The sequence below is a fragment of the Ursus americanus genome, chromosome 20, assembly GCF_024610735.1.
Source record: "Ursus americanus isolate L20-20 chromosome 20, mUrsAme1.1.p, whole genome shotgun sequence".
NCBI classification, from domain to species: domain Eukaryota; kingdom Metazoa; phylum Chordata; class Mammalia; order Carnivora; family Ursidae; genus Ursus; species Ursus americanus.
The window spans coordinates 32,919,408-32,939,727 of record NC_142146.1 but is presented as its reverse complement, the minus strand read 5'-3'; the positions used below and the strand labels follow the sequence as shown (position 1 = coordinate 32,939,727).

At 34.9% G+C, this 20,320-nt stretch overlaps 1 protein-coding gene across 7 annotated transcripts in view; it reads right to left on the bottom strand.

Moving 5' to 3' along the window:
• Positions 1 to 20,320, bottom strand: part of PPP2R3A (protein phosphatase 2 regulatory subunit B''alpha) — a 205,041-nt gene that overhangs the window by 9,103 nt on the left and 175,618 nt on the right. For all 7 annotated transcript variants that reach the window (XM_045791823.2, XM_045791819.2, XM_045791820.2 and 4 more), the window contains 3 exons: positions 18,211 to 18,386; positions 17,380 to 17,498; positions 15,712 to 15,818 (listed from right to left, as the gene is read on the bottom strand). In XM_045791823.2, the coding sequence (XP_045647779.2) occupies positions 15,712 to 15,818; positions 17,380 to 17,498; positions 18,211 to 18,386 (402 nt within the window). The remainder of the gene's footprint in view (positions 1 to 15,711; positions 15,819 to 17,379; positions 17,499 to 18,210; positions 18,387 to 20,320) is intronic.

The window sequence follows — 20,320 nt, the reverse complement described above, 5'->3', positions numbered from 1 at the left end:
CCACTCAGGAAATATTTGCTAAGGATCTCCTACATCCCTAACATTTTGCCAGGTGCTAGATTAAAAGATGAATAAAACAGTGTTCTTTGGGGGCACCTGGGTGGCTCAGTTGGTTAAGCGTGTGACTCTTGATCTCAGATCAGGTCTTGATCTCAGGGTCACAAGTTCAAGCCTCATGTTGGGCTCCATGCTGTGCATGGAGCCTACTTAAACAAAACAAAACAAAAACAAAAAAACAACCAAACAAAAAACCAGTGTTTTTCGCCCTGGAGAAGCCCAGGTTCTCCGGGAAACAAACAGCTCCATTTTCCCCAGCATTTATATGCCAGACACTGTTGGATACATTATATATAATTCTCAGTATAGTTCTGTTGTTTATGTGACATATTTACTATGTGCCAAATGTGTGCCATGTACTGTGTCCTGGGAATGAAGGGAACAAGGCAGGTAGTGGAATAGTAATATTACAGCTGCTTAAATTCTAGTTCAGAGAGGTCATCTAATGTGGCCAAGATCACAGAAGTGGTAGTAATAATAGCCAGTGTTTATTGATTACATAGGTACTATCCCTGAGGGCAAAGTATAAAGATACTATAGACATTGTCTTAATTCTTTAAACAGCTCTATGTGGCATTTGATACTTCATTGTGTAGGTGATGCTGAGGCTTGGATGCCTGGGACTACACAGCTAGTTATGTGATAGAGCAAGGATCTGGTATTATTAGGTTTGTCTAACTCCAAATTCCATGCTCTTAACCATGATATTATGTTGCATCTCTTCCCATACAAGGAGTAGTAATAATAGTAATAGCTACTATTTATCATGTATCTACTGTGTGCCAGGTGTTTAGGTATATTATCTTAGATTGTCACGACCACCTTGCAACGTAGTTGCTGGAGTCTTCTGAAACTGAGCCTCTGGAGTCAGATAACCTGCCCAGGTGGTGAGTGGTAGGTAGAACCGGATCTGTCTGGCTCCGTCCTAAGCCTCTGCTCTTTCCATATAGTACCACCGTTCTTCCTCCATTTCTAATATTTGAGTCTGGCAATTTTTGTTTGACAGACTCACCCTGATGTATCTGTAATTCCTCTTGAGATGAAGCCCTAGGTGGTGTAACCTTGGGATTCTGGGTCTGGCCTTGCTTTTGAATGTATCAGTGAGCTATTAACAACTGTAAAAAGGTCTTCCTTTTCCTTTGACATTCGAGTTCTCACTCTATAGGCTGTGGCTGTTGTAAGCCTTCACTCTCCTCAGGACTTCATCACCCACGTGTGCTCTATGGAGGCCTTATCTTATCTCCAACATCATGAGGAGTGTCCCCGCAGAAGCCTCTCATGTACACTTGTCGAATTTCATTACAGCTGATCTCTGCATCTCCTCTCATGACCCCTCTCCTTTTCTTCTGTCTGTATCCCTTTGCCTCCCCTATCTCCCCTCCAGGCATATCACTGCCTACTCTTGAGTACCACAACTGGAAAAAACAACTGCTTGAGCCAATTATTTATTCTCTTAGCTGCCATCAGTTTTTCTTCTTTTTAGACTAACAAACTTCTAAGTGTTTATACCTGCTATCTCTATTTTCTCCTTCCTTTTATAGCAGATTACAAAACAATACGTAGTATAAATTCCATTTTTTTTTTGAACATTATCTATTTGCATTGAAATGTCTAGAAGGGAAGACAGGCTGTCTCTGGATAGTGGATTTTAGATGAAGTTTTTTTTTTTATCTGTATTTTCTACCTCTTCTGCTGTGAATACATACCACCTATGTATTACCTATTTAAACATATTACCTATGTAAACAGATAAAGGAGAAAACTTTTTTCCTATTTATTAAAGTAATAAATGCTTGTTTTATGAACCTTATAAATTATAGACTAGTATAAAAAAATTACTTGCAATCCCACAGCCCAGAATTAATAGTTTGTAGCCTTATCTCTTAGCTTGTATATCATAGATGTACACATTTATAATAATGAAATACTACAGTTTTCTAACCCCCTATTGTTTTTGTGTAAACACAAAATTTCCATGTCTGCAAAATGTGACACACAGATACTATGACTTATTGAACCATTCAATTACTGTACATTTTTGTTACTTTGAATTTTTTAATTTTAGAATGACCAGTGACCAATGCGAATTGTTTGGATAGAACAATTCTATCCAAATTTCCAATTATTTACAAACTGGAATTGTGAGTCAAAGGATATAAATTCAGGCTGTTGCTACATACTGTCATATTACTTTTCAGGGAGGTTGGGCCAGTTTGTTTCTACCATCAATATCTGAAAGTGTTTGTCTTACTGCATAGTGAGCCTAGAGTGAGTTGTTACTGCAGTATGCTTCCTCTGTAAGAAGCAGTTAAGATGGAATATTACTCAGCCTTCAAAAAAATATGAAATCTTGCCATTTGCAATGACGTGGATGGAACTAGAGGGTGTTACGCTAAGTGAAATAATCAGAGAAAGACAATTATCATATGATCTCACTAATATGTGGAATTTAAGAACCAAAACAGGATCATAGAGGAAGAGAAGAAAAAATAAAGCAAGACGAAATCAGAGAGGGAGACAAACCATAAGAGATGCCACTTATGCTTAAGCATAGGAAACAAACAGGGTTGCTGGAGGGAAAAGAGGTGAGGGATGGGATAACTGGGTGATGGACATTAAGGAGGGCATGTGATGTAATGAGCACTGGGTGTTATATAAGACTGATGGATCACTGACCTCTACCTCTGAAACCAATAATACATTATATGTTAATTGAATTTAAAAATTAAAAATTAAAAAAATTAAAAAAAATAAAGCAAAAAAAATTTGTGTGCGTGTGTGTGGGGGAGGGTTGTTTCTCTTACAACAGAAAGAAGCAAATCAAATATTTCCAAGGATTTTTCTCCTGGATTCCAGGAGGCCAGATCTGCACACCTATTAAAGTGGCCCCATGAATGGTTCAAATTTGCCATATCAGTGTCATAGGGCAGTGATAATTCATGTCCTTAAATTTAAACATTGATTTTAAGTTTACCAATAAACCCTTTGAACTCTGGAAAAAAAAAAAAAGCAGGTAAGATACTTTTAATTGCATCTGTCTGTTTTCCCTGCTTAGTCAGGGATCCTGTCTGTGTTTATTAATACCGAATAATGCTTATTACAGTAGTAATACAAACATTTATTGAATTAACATTATCTTTTAACAAATTATCTTTTAAAAAATTGCCAATTTCATAAGCTAAAAACTTTTTGACTCTTGATTTTTTTTAGATTTTACTGAAATATAATTTACATGTAATTCACTGATCTTAAGTGTTCAGTGTGTTTTAGTAAATTTTTACAATTGTGCAACCAACACAATCTAATTTTATAACATTTTCATCCCTCCATCTGCCCCTCCTCCCCTTTGTGCCTGTTTGTATTCACTCTCATTCCTGGAACTAGGCAACCACTAATCCGCTTTCTGGCTCTACAGTTTTGCTTTTCTAGAAATTTCTTATAAATGGAATCATATAATATGTAGTCTTTAGTATTTGGCTTCTTTACACAGAATGATATTTTTGAGAGACTCATCCATGTTGTTGCATGTATTTTATTTATTGAGGTATAATTGACATACAACGAATTGCTCATACTTGTAAAATCTGACTTTTGTATGTACCTGTGAAAACAACATTCAAGATCATGAAAATATCCATTCCCCTGCCTCACAACCAAAGTCTACTCACGCCCCTATATAATCACTGCTCCCCTCCCCAGGTAACCACTAACTTGCTGTCATGATAGATTAATTTGCATTTTCTAGAATTTTAAATAAATGGAATCAAATGGGTTATACTTTTTTGTCTAGCTTCTTTCACTTAGTTTATTTTGAGATCCATCCATATTGTGTTTATCAATAGTTCAATCCTCTTTTATTGCTGAGTATCATTCCATCTTATGGATATACTTTATCAGTTTACCAGTTTGATGGATATTTGGATTATTTCCAGTTTTGGGCAACTGTGAATAACGCTGCTATAAACATTCATGTACAAGTCTTTGGGTGAACATTTTTCTTGGCAGATTCCTAGAGTGGAACTGCTGATTCATACGGTGAGTGCATGTTTACTTGTTAACAAATTGCCAAACTCTTCTAAAGAGGCTATATAATTTTACATCCCCATCAGTCCAATGTATGAGGTTCCAGCTTCTCCACATCATTGTCAACTAGTGATTTTAGTTGGTCTAGTGGCTGGGTGGTATTTCTCACTGCGGTTTTAATTTGCATTTTCCTAATGTCTAACAATGTAGAACATCTTTTCATATAACTATTAGCTGTTTGTATCTCTAATTGTGTTTATTTAGATCTTTTGTCTGTTCAAAAGTTAGGTTATTAGTCTTTTTATTATGGAGCTGTAAGAATTCTTTATGAGTCCTTTATCGGGGTGTTTTGGGAATATCTTCTCTGTCTTTTCATTTTCTTAATGGTGCCTTTGGGAGAGCAATAGTTTTTAATTCTTAAGGAAGCCCAATTTATCAGTATTTTTTATTGCTTTTGCCTAACTCAAGGTCACAATGATTTTCTCCTGTTTTATTCTAGAAGCTTTAGAGTTTCTGTTCTCAAATTTAGGTCTTTCTATCCATTTTGAGTTATTTTTGTATATGGTATGAGGTATGGATTGGGGTCTTTTTTTTTTTGGCATATGGATATCCAATGATTTCAACATCATTTTTGAAGACAATTTATTCTCCACTGGTTGAAAATTAACTGGCCATCCATATTAGGGTCTATTTCTAGAGTGTTTAATTGATGTATTTTTATACATGCCAATGCTACAATGTCTCAACTGTTTGCTTTATAGTAAATTTTGAAATCAGGCAGCCTAAGTCCTTCAATTTTGTTCCTTTAAAAAAGACTTTGGCTATTTTAGGTACTTTGCATTTCCACATAAATTTTAGGATCAGTTTGCCAATTACTACAACAAAAGCCTGAAGGGATTTTAATAAAAGGGAATTCGTTAAATCTGAAGATTTGGGGAACTGACATTTTAACAGTACTTAACTTTTTAATCTAATTTAGGTCAGCATTATTTTTGCAGTTTTCAGTGTGTAAGTATTATAGTTCTTTGGTTATATTTATTCCTAAATATTTTGTTCCTTTTGATGCTAATGTGAACAGAATTATTCTTTTTATTTGAATTTCCCTACAGGACTGTTCACTGCTAGTACATGGAAATATGACTAGTTTTTGTATATTAAACTTGTATTCTGAGATCTTGCTAACTACTAACTCATTAGTTCTGGTAGCTTTCAGATTGTGCTTCAGGTCTTTTATTTGGAGTATTTTCTGCTTCAAGGTTACATAATCTATGAATAGATAGTTTTACTACTTCCTTTACAATCTGAATACTTTCAAAGTCTTCCTTGTCTTACTGCAAAACATAGTACCCTCAGTTACTATGTTGAGTAGAAATGATGAATAGAAACGTCCCTACTTTGTTCTTGATCTTAGGGGGAAGGCATTCAATTTTTCACCGTAAGTATGATGTTAACTGTAAATGCCTTTTATCTGGTTAAGGAAGTTCCCTTCTATCCTTACATGGGTGAAAATTATTGTGAATGGATGTTGGATTTTGTCAAATGATTTTTTGTGTGTCCATGGAGATGACTGCGTTTTTTGTCATTTTATTAATATGGTGTATTAAATTAATCGATTCTCGACTGTCAGCCAGCCAGCATTCTGTTCCTAGGATAAACCCCACTTAAAGTATATAAACTTTTTTATACGTTGCTGGATTTGATGTGCTAATATTTTGTAATAATTTTTATATTGATGCTCTTTAGGGATATTGGTTTGTAGTTTTCATTTCTTGTGTATCTTTGTCTGGCTTTGGTATCAGGGTAATAATGGCTTTATAGAACAAGTTTGGAAGTATTCCCTCCTCTTATTTTCTCCAAGTATTTGTAAAAGATTAGTATTATTTTCCCTTTAACTATTTATCAGTGAAACCCTCTGGACCTAGACTTTTCTTTTGGTGGAGACCTTTAATAACCAATTCATTATCCTTACTTGACATAGTCTATTCTGCTTTTCCATTTCTTCTTGAATAAGTTTTGGTACTTTGAGTCTTTCTAGGATTTTGTCCCATTTCATCCAAGGTATGAAATTTATTGGGATAAGGTTGTTCATAATCTTTCTTTATAATTACTTTAAGTTCTGTAGTGTCTATAGTGATGCCTCCTCCATTCCTGATTTTGTTAATATATGCCTTCTCTTTTTTTTCTTGATCCAGATAAAGATGTATCTTAAAAAATATCTTTACAAAGAGCCAACTCTAGGTTTCATGAATTCTTTCATATTATTTCCCTATTATCTATTTCATGGATTTCTACTCTGATCTTTATTATTTCCTCATTTCTACTTATTTTGGGTCTGGTTTGTTCTTTTTCTAGCTTTTTAAGGTAGAGGCTTATATTATTGATGTTAGAGCTTTCTGAGGCTTCCTTTAAACACTGCTTTCACTGCACCTCATACATTTTCATATGTTCTTTTATTTTCATTCAAGATAATTATCTTGAATTATCTAAAGTTCTGTGTCGTTTCTTCTTTGACCCATGTGTCTTAGAAGTATTATTTAATTTCTAAATATTACGGAATTCCCAGATTCCTGTTACTGATTCCTACTTTAATTCTATTATGGTCCGACAACACACTTTATGTACTGTAATCCATTTGAATTTATGGGATCTCATTTTATTCACTCATCATAGGGCCCTAGAGAAGTTTCATGTGCACTTGAAAAAATGCATATTTTATTGTTGTTTTGTGGAGGGTTCCCTATATATTGATTAGATAAAATACACTGTGTTGTTCAAGTCTTCTGTATCCTTATTGTCTCTAGTTCTATCAGTAACTGAAAGAGGAATGTTGAAATCTCCAGCTATCACTGTTGAACTGTCTGGCAGTTTTTGTTTCATATATTTTGGGAGCTCCATTAAATGTTTAAATAGATTTAAAATTGTTATAATTTGGCTATTAACTATTTGTGTGTGTGTGTGTGTGTGTGTGTGTGTGTGTATATATATATATATATATATATATATATATATATATATATATATATATATATATATGCAAACTATAACTATTTGCATTTTAACTAGTGGTGAAGTGGGAATTTTCATGTTTATTTCCTGGGTGAAATTTCTGTCTTTTGACTGTTTTAGAAGTGGTCATTATTCACATTCTTACTATTGATTTTAAAGAATCTGATTTATAAAAGAACATTACTGGTCATATGATGCAATCCAATTTGTTTGCCTCTTGGTTGTGATACAGAATTTGTCACTTTTTAAATGTCACTTTATAAATTTGTCACTTTTTAAATCTAGAAATGATTTCCTTATAAATTTCTCCCATTTCTTTTAAGCTTTTAACGTCTATTTACATGCAGACATTAGTTTAATATGTACTTTTTTCATTCACCACAGAGGGACACATTTTACTGACTGGTCTTTTCTTGACACATTTAAGATACTATCTTTTATCATATACATACCCTGTATCTCACCACACCTTTCTTTCCCAAACTCACCGCTATTCTTGTATATTTATTTTTTTATGTGAATTTGAGAATTAGCTTATCAAGTTCCATGACATATTCTAGGGGAATATATCAAATCAATCAATCAATCTTAACATGGCAAATGGTCATTGTATCTTTTGATGAAATTTTGGATTTTTCTTCATATTTATTTTCCAAGTCACCTTTTTTCTTGATACTAATGAATGGGATTTTTCCCTATTGTATTTTTAGCTGGTTATTTCTGGGGTGTGGGATTAATAACCTTTATCATTAACAAGGTATTCTTCTTAAGTTTGCTTAGTTTTAAGATTTTTTTCCAAACCAAAAAACATATTAAATTTTATCATATGCCTTCAAAGAATCAGTTTATACATACACATTTTTTTCCCCATCTTCAATCTGTTAATGACAGATTTTACAAAGTTAAACCACTGAAGCAATCTTGGGATAAAACCCACTTACTTATGATGTATTCTTTTATATATTGGTAGTTTTGACAAGTTATTTAACTTCTGTGGTTCAGTTTTCCTATCTGTAAAATGGGGATAACAGCATCTACAAAAAAGTGTTTTTGTGAGCACCCAGTGAATTAAAATATTTAGAACAGTGCTTGGCACATAGTATGTTTTTGTGTGTGTGTATGTTTATAAATTAATAGATTTATTTTTGTTTAAATAAAATGGTTTAATTTCTTCCTTCTATGTACTTGGGTCTATTTTGTCATCCTTTCTCATGCATTTTGAGAGGACAGCCTAATAATTTATTTTAGTCTATAGGTTATAAATTTCCCCTTGTCCAGATCCCATAGGTTTTACTAAACATAATGCATAGTTCTAGAAAGATAATTTGTATTTTGACTTCTGCTTTAGTTTAACACTTATTTCGAAATATATTAAGAATATTTTTTAACTTTATTTTTAACTTTCTAGGTATGTACATTTTAGTTTTTAGTTGTTAATTTCAGGTTACATTTTAAGTTGTTGCAATTTCCTTCATGCCTTAATTAAAAGGCACTTCTGTGATGGTTCCATGTGTATTTGTTGGGTACCAGGTATACTTTTGTGTAACTGTGGAAGCCTACTAATTCTATATTATTTTTTTGGCCTATTTGATTTACTGGTTTTTACATGGCTGCGGATGTCAATTTTTCCTTGTATTTCTATCGGATTTATATATTGCATAAAGTTCATAACTTACTTTCATGGCCAACTGTTGAAATACTGAAAAGTCTCTTTTAAAGCTTTGAATTCTACTTGTCTCATTAATGTTACCATATCTGATTTTTACCCGTTACTATTCATTTGACTCTTACCTCTGTGTTAGGGATGAATCTAAATAATAGTATACAGTTCAATTTTTAATCCAATGTGATTGATACTATATTTGGATTTATTCTGGCCATTTATTTTGTACTGTCTTTATCTTTTTGTCTCTTCTTTCTTACTATAGTGGACATCTGTTGTTCCTTTATTGGCATAGCATTCCTCTTTTTTATGGCCATATTTTCTAATTTCCCTTGGGAAAACATATGGTTTGGATGGACCTGTATCGTGTACAAGCCTACTTCTAGGCCTCACTCCTTCAGGAATTGGTTCAGTGACTGGACCCAAACTAAGCCAATTAGAGTCAAAGAGACACAAATCCTAGGTTTTCTTTGAAACTTAGGGGAAAGGGATTTTCTCTTTTATTTGAACTTGAAGCTATCAGGTGATCATCTTGCTGCCACACATGAAAAACTTGCTGAGAGTGAAAAAATGAAAGGAAAGCATTATGTAAGAGATGAAAGAGATAAAGTCTGAGTTTCTCAAGTCAGTACTACCCCTGGACTTAACAGTTCTGTATGCCAATATCTTTGTTGTTGTTTATGGCAATTTGAGTTGAGATTAGGTCACTTGCCACCAAAAGAATGCTGATTAACACATTTGTCTTTCAGTAGACTGAGTTTACTAATTTTTTCCCCACTTAATCAAATGTCTTTTTCTAAAAATTGATTAGAAAGTTTTCCATTTCATTTTTATTCTCTTAGTGATTAACCTTACATTTTTAACACACATACTTTAACTCTAGTCATTGTTAGAGAAATATAAATTTTTCAGTATCAATATTCTCCACTGTAATAAAGATTCATAGTATATCATCCTGACCTCCTTTTACTCTTAACAATATATCTGTGATCAATATTTTAGTTGTAAGAATAAATTTTACTAATTTTGTTGCTCATAATTACTTCTTGCATTCCACTAGAATTCATTTACCTTCTTGCTGAAGAATATCCCTTAATACTTCTTTCAGAGATAGTCTTTGGGTGGTAAACTTTTTGTATCTTTGGATGTCTGAAAATGTATTTATTGGGCCCTCACATATAAACAGAAATAGAATTCTAGATTCAAAGTTATTTTTTTTTTTTTTGCAGTATTTGAACGATATTTAATCTGCTTTTTGTCTCTGGTAGATCTGCAGTTCTTCATTATATCTTTATCTGAAATTTCACTCTAGTACAGGACTGGCAAACTACAGTCTGTGGGCCAGATCTCTCTCTCCACCTTTTTTTGGTACAACCCAGTGAGCTAAGAATGGTTTTGCTTTTTTAAATTTGAAAAAAAAGAATATTTCATGACATGTGAAAATGATAGGAAGTTTTTATCTCAGGGTGTATTAAAATTTTATTGGAAAACAGCCACATTGATTTGCTTACATGTTATCTATGGCTACTGTCATACCACAATGCCAGAGCTAAGCAGTTGTGATAGAACTGTAAAACCTAAAATATTCACTACCTGGCCAAGAAAAATTTGCTGAACCCTGCGTATATTTATTTTTTTAAACAGCTAGAATTCTGGGAATTATCTGGCTATTATTTCTACTGGTTTCTGCAAGGATTTCTTACCCCAGTATCATAATCAATATCCCAAATCAAAACCTTTTTAGCTGTGCCTTTTATTATTCAGCCCAGTGACTGTGTTTTCATTTAAAATTTTCTTCTTTTAATTTCCAAGAAACTGGTCAGTCTCGTTTCAGGAGTGCAATATTCCCTTACCTCTCTAAAAATGGCTAATATACTCAACTTGAGGTCTTGTTGTGATTGCTATAGTGAGTCTCCTTCCAAGGGTGAACGTTTTTCCATTTGTTGAGTATTTTATTGATATTTGCATAATTTGTCCACTTTTCTGTGTAGTTGGAAACAGACTGCTGCCTCTGTTTGCATTGGCTGCTTAACAATGTGAGGTTACTACTGTTTTCAATGAGAATGAAGGGATGGATGGGCCATGCTGCTGGTGTGGTTATTTCAGTGGTTGTACTTTGCTCCAAGATCCCACACTCTTGCTTTTTGTCTTTCCTTTTGGGATAGGATGAGATATATAAAGGTTTGACCTACCAGGATGCTGCTGCTTCTGGTCTCCCTCTTGCTCTTGGTTTCAGTCAAATTCAGGTATGGATCACCCTTAAGTGCTGCTTCCTTTATTTGTAGCAATTATCTTCTCCATCCTCCTGCAGAGAACCTAAGCTGTGGTTCCCTCTGCAATCTGGTCCCATTGTTTTCCTTCTTTCAGTCCACTGAAAATTTCTCTTCCTAAGTAGTACTCTGCATTTATTTTTCAATGGTGTGAGAGACTGAAGCGACAGCATGCTTTCAGACTACCTCCTTAAATGAGAAGCTGGTCTGAACTGTAGTTACTATTTAGAAGTCCACAGTAGTTTTGTTTTGTAGCCTAATATGTATTTTGTACATGGTCTATGGACAAAACCCACAAAGGTATTTTATCTATTTTCAGGGAATATTTTACCATGGCTACAAATAATAGGCTCCAATTACTTTTATTTTTTTTCTGGAGTTTTTGTTTCAAAAATCTGCTATCCGATGCATAGCTTTTTTTGAGTGTCATTCTTTTTTAATTCAACCTTTGTTGTCATTCTAAAATGGAATCCTTTTAATGAGCAAATTTATTCCTTTTCAGTTCACACTTATCTAAAAATACTTGCCTTAGTTCTGTCATCTTTATGCTTTGTGGTCTGTGTTGTTCTTTTGTGTGTGTATTCCGACTGAATTAGAACACTTAGTCTGGCTTTGGTTTTTCTTTTTTTTTTTTTTTTTGTTAAGATTTTATTTATTTATTTGATGGAGAGAGAGCCAGCGAGAGAGGGAACACAGGCAGGGGGAGTGGGAGAGGAAGAAGCAGGCTCCTAGCAGAAGAGCCTGATGTGGGGCTCGATCCCAGGACTCTAGGATCACACCCTGAGCTGAAGGCAGATGCTTAAGGACTGAGCCACCCAGGTGCCCCCGGCTTTGGTTTTTCAAGTGTTTATTTTAATTAGTATTCCTAAACCCTCAGTTTGACTTACACAGCTTCAAAGGATATCTATGGAGGCCTTGCCAATGAAATTTACACACAAGTTTTCTTTCTCCTCTTTAAGTTGTTACTTCTAGGATGTTTTACATATATTTCTTCCTCTTCTCTACGTTCCAGTTTTAGTTATGTTATTTTTTTCCAGATGTTCTGTTCTTTTCTTTCTGCATTTGAATGGATTGAATCTATTATTTATTTTCCACAGTAGTTGCTCCATTTCTGGGCACTTTATTTGGGTTTGGTTTGTTCTTGGTTTTATGATTATGTCCTTTTTATTTTTATTGATTTATTTATTTTTAAGATTTTATTTATTTATTTGGCAGAGAAAGAGAGTGAGAGAGGGAACACAAGCTGGGGGAGTGGGAGCAGGAGAAGCAGGCTTCTCGCTGAGCAGGGAGCCCGACTTGGGGCTCAATCCCAGGACCCTGGGATCATGACCTGAGCCGAAGGCAGATGCTTAACAACTGAGCCACCCAGGCGCCCCATATGTCCTTTTTAAAGAAGAGCTCATGGGTGCTGTAGTCCCTTCAGTTCTTACATGTTTGAAAATATCCATTTGTGCTTTCATGCTTAAATGTCATCTTGAATTAGTATAAAATTTGGGGTTATAGGGACACCTGGGTAGCTTAGTCAGTTAAGCATCTGCCTTCAGCTCAGGTCATGATCCTGAAGTACCAGGATCGAGCGCCAAGTCTGGCTCCCTGCTTGGCGTGTGGTCAGCTTCTCCATCTCCCTCTGCAGCTCCCCCTGCTTGTTCTCTCTCAAATAAATAAAATCTTTAAAAAAAAAATAAAACAAAATTTGGGGTTATAGAATCTCTTTCTCTGAGAAGTCGTATATGTTGTTTCATGGTCTTCCAGTATTCATTTTTACTATGGAGGTATCTGAGGCAAGGGTGATTTTTTTTGCCCCTTGTCTGATAACTTGAATTTTTTAAAAATGGAAAAAAAACCCAAATAAACTTTTCTTTGAATTCTGGCAAATTCAACACATATATGGAGAATCAATCATTATCAGAATTTTCTGGATAGGGTGTGACTTCTGACCTTTCAGATTTCAAGTCTTATTTTAAAAAGAGCTTTTTATTATCTTAGAATTTTTTTGTTCTATTTGCTCTGTTGTCTAATACATATAAGTTAGATTCCTGTTGTTTTCCTTACGTATACCTAATTTTCTTTCTTATACTTTTTGTTGTTATTCCATCTTTCTTGATCTTTTAAAGGCTTTCTCCACATCTCTACTTTTTCTTTGATAGTCAAGAAATATATACCCACAAAATGATTTTTAATGTTTACATGGAATTGCACTATGTATATGTAGGGTAATTTTATTAATATTCCTATTAGTGAAAAATTAGAGGCAATCTATTCTAAACATCCACACGTGTTCTTAACAGTAGGGATGCTGCTTCATAAGTAAACTTAGTCTAATTCCTACTATGGAAGCTCAATGCCAAAAACTTTAAATCATGCTTGTGAATCTACTTGTCTGTCTGCTTCAAGCCTGATTCAGTCAGGCTTAAAATAATCAATGAATGATGAATGATTTTTATGGGTTTCTGGGTCAATGACATAAAAATGAGACCCCAGTTTTGTGGCTAAGCATATTAAAGAAATCTTTAAATTAAAGAAAGTGGTTTGGAGACGGCTTCTTCAATACTCTCCAAAAAGGTATTGAAGACTTAATGGTACAGGTGTGAGATGTACAATCTCTGTAGAGGGCTCTTTGACTTTATGCACTGAGCAGGATATTTGATATTTATCCTTCTAGATCTACTCTCTGCCTAGCTCTGTGCACCAGGAGGGTGATACAATTGGACCACATCAATTAGTTGTCTCATCTTCTGGTTTCTTGTTGGAAGCCATTGGGAAGTGCCAGCAGGATACCAAGCAATAGAAGGGAAGTGAAATTGGGTATTTATTCTAATACCTCTTAGCTGGTTTGCCAAAATTTCATTACTGAAGGTTATAAGTCCTGTCAGCTGACTCTTTCCATAGACTTACTCTCTTTGGGTTCTGATGATGGTTTTATCTCCTTGTCCTTTTAGGCTTAGAGGTAGAAATGGCTCCCCACTGTTGCTAGTTTTGGGAGTCTGCGTTATTTCTTGTGGGTTTCTCTAAAATCCTATGTTTTTGCAAGTATGCTGTTTGCTATACTTCTGGAAATTTGTCCTATATATGTATAAAATGACAGGTATATAAGATTATTCACCAGAACGTTATATTTCTAATAGTGGCATAACTATTCTAATAATGGTATAACTATATGGTAGAATATTGTGCAGCTGTAAAAACTTAGAACATCCATTAGATACATTTATGGAATAATCTCCAATTTATTGTTTTTTTAACTTTTTCATGCACTCAAGGCCCCCAAAATATTTGTGAAGCCTCATTTATACCTTAGTAATAATAAAATACAAGTGTTTTTGGTTTATCATACTGTTTTCCCAATCTTTGTTATTGTTTTTATGTTTAATTGTTACATGAAAAATTGCATGCATTTAATGAGTACATTTTGATCAGTTTTGACATATGCGTACATCTGTGATACTACAAGGTACTAAACATACCCATCACCTCCAAAAATTTCCTTGTTATTCCTGTATTTTGTAGGAAGACTTAACATGAGCTTTATTCTCTTAATGTTTTAAAATGCATAATACCATATTTTTAACTATAGGTACAACATTGTACAGCAGATCTCTAGACCTTATTCACCTTGTGTAACAGAAACTTCATACAGGTATAGAAAAAGCCAGGCATCAAACAATGACTGTAATATGCTACATATGTGTAAGGGAAAAAAGAAATGTAAGAATGTATATGTGTATTTTTTTTTTTTTTAATGTAGGCTCCAAGCCCACCACGGAGCCCAGTGCGGGGCTTGAACTCACGACCCTGAGATTGAAACCTGAGCTGAGATCAAGAGTTGAATGCTTAACTGACAGCCATCCAGGTCCCCCGTATTTGCTTTTTTATATATACACACGTATATGCATATGTGTGTGTGTGTGTGTGTGTGTGTGTGTGTGTGAGAGAGAGAGAGAGAGAGACAGAATGGGATAGAGAGTGTCTTTGGAAAGGTACATAAGAAAATGACCACAGTGATTGCTTCTGGGAGGGAAAAATGGGCAGCAGGAAACTTCACTATTTATCCTTTTGTTTCTTTGAATATTAAAACATACGAATATATTACCTACTCAAAAAATGTATTACATTAATAATAAGGATTAATTAAGAGCCTTAGAGGAACTGCTAAAGAATTCCAGAGAAGAAGATGGAAAAAGCCAACAAATTATAAAGTTGCTGAAATGTTCTAAGCAGTGAAAGTCTTGGATAATTTCTTACCATGGTCCCTTTATGTAGTTATATCCTACTATAAAATCCATGTAGAAGTAACTTCTTGTTCAGGGTTGAATGCACAAAACCATATATGGTAAAGATTTGTTTTAAACATGATCATCTTTATTATTTAAAAAAGCTTCAGTTCTTTCAGCCTCATCCTGTATTTACAGGGCTTGTAGTATGTATGACTCCACAATAATCTTAGCTTCCACTGAAAAGTACAACTCCATGAAAGGAAATGGGACATGAGAAGAGTTTTCAGGAAATTAGTGAAGAAGGGAAGAGAAGACTGCTGGGAAAACAGTCTTTCAACCAAAGTTGATTATAATCACTCGTTTTTATGATATTCAAAAATAAGAATTACTAGTTTGATTTTTTAAGGTGGTTTTAATATTCCTGATACAGTTACCCCTGTTAAAAAAAAGTTCTACAAGACCAGGGAGACTCACTCACCCTTCCTGGAACTGTGCTTGGGCAGATTCCTCGGCAACAAGAGTCTCATATTCCTCAGCTGCAAACCTGTCCCAGTCAGAAGGCTCAGGCCCCTCATTCTCAACATCCTGTTTGCAGAGGACACGAAACAAAAATAATCAAAGACAAAGAATTAGAGATAGGTTTTCTTTAGTTATATACAGCATTTGTGATGACCTACCCGAAAATGTTTCATCTTAACGTGTTAAAAGAGGTGCTAAAAGTAACACTCCTAAAGTGATTTCTGTGCCTCCAATCACAAAATTATAGTGAACTCCTCGGTAGCTAATTCTTTAGGTCTAGATTCTTTTGCCTTAAGTCAGAGACCTTTCCCTAGGCCCTTCTCCCTGGCATTTTGCACAGCAGCTATCTGGAGTGACTTGAGGTTTTTGCATATGCCCACCTGAAATACACCCCCTTCCTCTGGCACATTTTTATGGCTTCTGTAAAAGCCAGCTCAGATACCATGTCATCTGTGCTACCTTCCTGGAAACAGCCCTTCTTCTCCCAAATCACTTCTTTGCTATACTGTATATGCTTGATGGCTACTTTTTGTTCTTTTTAATCTCTATTTGACCATATGTCTCTTCAACACAGTGTCTGGAATTTATTGAGCACTTTCTGACTAAAAATGTTCTTTGCAGATCAGAAGAAATTTTGATATACTGTCACCTCTTATAAAGTAAAATTGAAGGTTAAATTGATAACACAAATAGAAGAAATGAAGGGGGAAAAGGCTATACATTTTCTTTTCTTTCTACAATATGGACAGTATCTTGGATTATATATTCCAGGTAAAATGTTTTTCCATGATTAAGATGAGTTTGCACTGCCCTCAGATGTAAGGTTAATTATGCCAAAAGAATGCAAATACCTAATATTGACCATACGATGTGTTATGATCTTTAATACATTTAAGAACCCCTACCCCATCCTTTTAACATCTTTGAAACTGGACACATCTTAGATTTACTTACAATGGCAATTTTTTTGTTTGGTTAAAAGTATATAAAATAATGGGCACCTTTGAGTCAATGAAACATAATTTTGACTTTAAGCGAGTGATAATGTGCCTTGATATGCCCCAAGATCAGGTGCAGGGTATTTGTTTTTAGAAGGTGATCTTTGTATTCTTACTACTATTTAGGTCAACATGTGGAAGAAAAAGAAAAGACTGGGCAAGTTTCCTGTAGTTCAAGTACTCCTGCAGGACCAATGGAAACAGTCCTTTTCTGTCAACATAATTTTTACTTTTTAAACAAGGGACTAGAAGGGAAGTGTTGATATTCTGCTCCCCCCTTTTCTGGACATAGACTATATGATGTTCAGGGTTTTTTGAGGGTCCACAGATTTTTGTGTATGGGGAAGGGAGCTTATCTCTATTCAGGTGTAGAATGACTTCACAGTGATAGTCATGTACAAAGATCACAAACACTTGAAAAAATGTTATAATTCACTCAGTGACAGGCAGATGGAGATTAGTTGTGGGGAGAGGTCCACAACTGGGTCCATTTTTCTCTTTTCAGTGTGCGACGGAATGTTTTAAATGTTATCTCTTTAAATACAAAATTCCTATAGGCAGAGATCATTTTTATCTGTAGCACACAACCCCTGATACTGCAGCCCTCAAATAGAAGTTAAAACCAGTACCTTCTGGACCGCAAAGGGATCTCTCTGTTCATGGTCTAGGTATTTCTCCAGATTAAAGAAAGTGTCATAAAAGATGTGTGCCATTCTGCATCTCTTCAGATCTCGTAGTGTTATTTTGCCTATGTAAAAACAAATCCAGTAAATTTCAAGAACTGTTTTGGCAAATGAAAAAGTCTTATATTGAAGTTTAAAAGTATATGTATATGCTAATTTTATTATACAAGATCCCTTTTTTTTTGAGGTAAAACTGACATAAAATTCACCATTTTAACCATTTTAGTGTATAATTCCATGGCTTGTAGTACATTCACAATGTTGTGCAACCATCACTACTACTGAGTTCCATAACATTTCTTCACCTCAAAAGGAAACTCTATAACCATCAAGCAGACCTTCCCTAACTCCCCTTACCTCGAGCTCTGGGCAATCACTAATCTGCTTTCTGTTGACTTTTTTTTTTTTTTTTTTTAGAGATTTACTTATTTGAGAGTGCAGTGGGCCAGGGCACAGGGAGGAGAGAGACAATCTCAAGCAGACTCCCCACTGAGCATGGAGCCCCACTTGGGGCTCGATTTCATGACCTTGAGATCATGACCTGAGCCAAAATCAAGAAGAGTTGGATGCTTAACTGACAGAGCCACCCAAGGCGCCCCTCTATGGAAAAATTTCTTAAATAGGATTTGCCATCAATTGTTGGTTCCATACTATTTCTGTATTTGGGAAGCCAGTATGGAAGACTCTGGAAGTGAAATAATGTAGGACAATCCGGGATTAAATGCCCCACTCTGTTACATAGGTGAAAAGTACAAATGGTCTTTTACTCAGTCTTACCATCGGTGGCTGGCTTCACCAGGTCAAGCATCTGGCACAGCAAATCATGGAATGGCAAGGGCTCAATGCCCATGGCTTCCATCCGTTCACACTGCTCCTCATAGAAGTACTCTAGCTCGTACATGGAGAGTACACCATCCCCATCCACATCCATGCAGCGGAACCAATACTCAATGCTAGGAGATAAGGATGTTCATTAGCAATGGCCTGGAAAAGGTCCTTTTATTCATCCAGATTTATTACTGCTCATGTTTCTTTTAAAATAAGTTAGGTATGTGTATACTTGAGACTTAGAGAAATACAGTTTTATAAAATTTGTTAGAAAAAGGCAGATCCCTTCTTCCCTTTATCTTCCCTTACCCAGAATCAGATACTTTCAACACCTGATTATTTTTTATATTAATATTTTAAGATAAGATGCCTATATTACCCCTTCCTTACATTTCAGTTTTAAGAACTGTATATTAATTTCATACTATGAAAGATGAAGTTTTAGCTCTTTTATCTCTCTCATTCCACTTTACCTATATGCCCTTCTGGACCTCATAATATAAATTACTCAACATTCAGAGTTTATAACTCTATTTTTTATTTATCTCTTATTTGCATAGATTTCTGTGTATGTGTTACTATTCAACGCCCACATCTGCCAGTTTTCTACATCCATAATCAGTCTCATTAGGATTCTATCAACTGGATTTTCTTGATGAAGTCTTTCTTGCTTCCTTCCGACCTATTCTAACTTGGACTGCTTGTTTTCTAGGCTGGGTTCACAGTTTCATCCCAGGGATTCCTTTCACCTTTCTCCCATTTCTTGTATTTCACACTTTCCTCATTCTTGGTTGACTTCCTTGTTAGGTGTAACACACCTTTCAGTAGCTTCCTGAAAAAGGGAGCATGGCAGGTAACTTTTTTGAGATCTTGGATGGTTGAAAATATCTTTTATCTACCTCCTAACTTGGTTGATATTTTGGCTTGTTATAGAATTATACTTTGGTGGTGCTCTTCCTTCAGAATTTTAAAGGCAATGATTCACTGTCTTCTATCTATCCATTGTTTTTGAAAAGTCTAAAGCCATGCTGATATCTGATCCTTTGACTGTAATAACCTGTTTTTTTTTTTTTTTCTTTAAAGCATATAGATGTTTCTCTGGGTCCCTGGTGTTTTGAAAAATCATGACGAAGTATCCTGGTCTGGGTCTAATTCATCTATTTTGTTGGGCTTTCTGAGAGCCTACTCAATTTGGAAACTACTATCCTTTAGTTCTTGGAAACCTTAAATTATTTTATTTCTTCCCTGCCTCTTTTTATCCTTATCCATTCTTTTTCTGGAACTCCTCTTATTCACATCTGCATGGTCAAATATGGTAGCCACTGTCCACATATGGCTAGTTCAATTTTTTAAAAAAGATTTTATTTATTTGAGAGTGAGCGAGAATGAGAGCAAGCATGAGCAGGGGTAGGGGCAGAGGGAGAGGGAGAAGCAGATTCCCTGCTGAGCAGGGAGACCAATGTGGGACTTGATCCCAGGACCCTGGGATCATGACCTGAACTGAGGGTAGACACTTAACCAACTGAGCCACCCAGGCACCCTGACTAGTCCAATTTGAGGTATCTTTAAGTGTAAATATACAATAGATTTTGAAGACTTAATATGAAAAAACTAAAACATCAATATTTTTATATTGATTACATATTCAAATATTTCAGATATATTGGGTTAAATAAGATACATAATTACAATTAATTTTATGTTTCTCTACATTTTTACTGTGGCTAGATTTTTTTAAAATAATTTTTTAATGTTTTAAGTAAAAATTGTATTTAAGGTATACAATAAGATAATTTAATATAATTTAATATATAGTGAAACAATTATGACAGTAAAACAACATACCATCCTTCACTTAGTTATCATTTTTGGGGCAAGGGGAATGAGAGGACCTGAAATCTACTCTCTTAGCAAATTTCCAGTATTCAATACAGTATTAACTATAGTTGTTGTCTGTTTCATCCTAACTGCAACTTTGTACCTTTGACTAGCACTTCCCCATTTCCTTCTCCCCTCAGCCCCGGCTAACCAAAATTCTACTCTATGCCTGTTTGTGTTT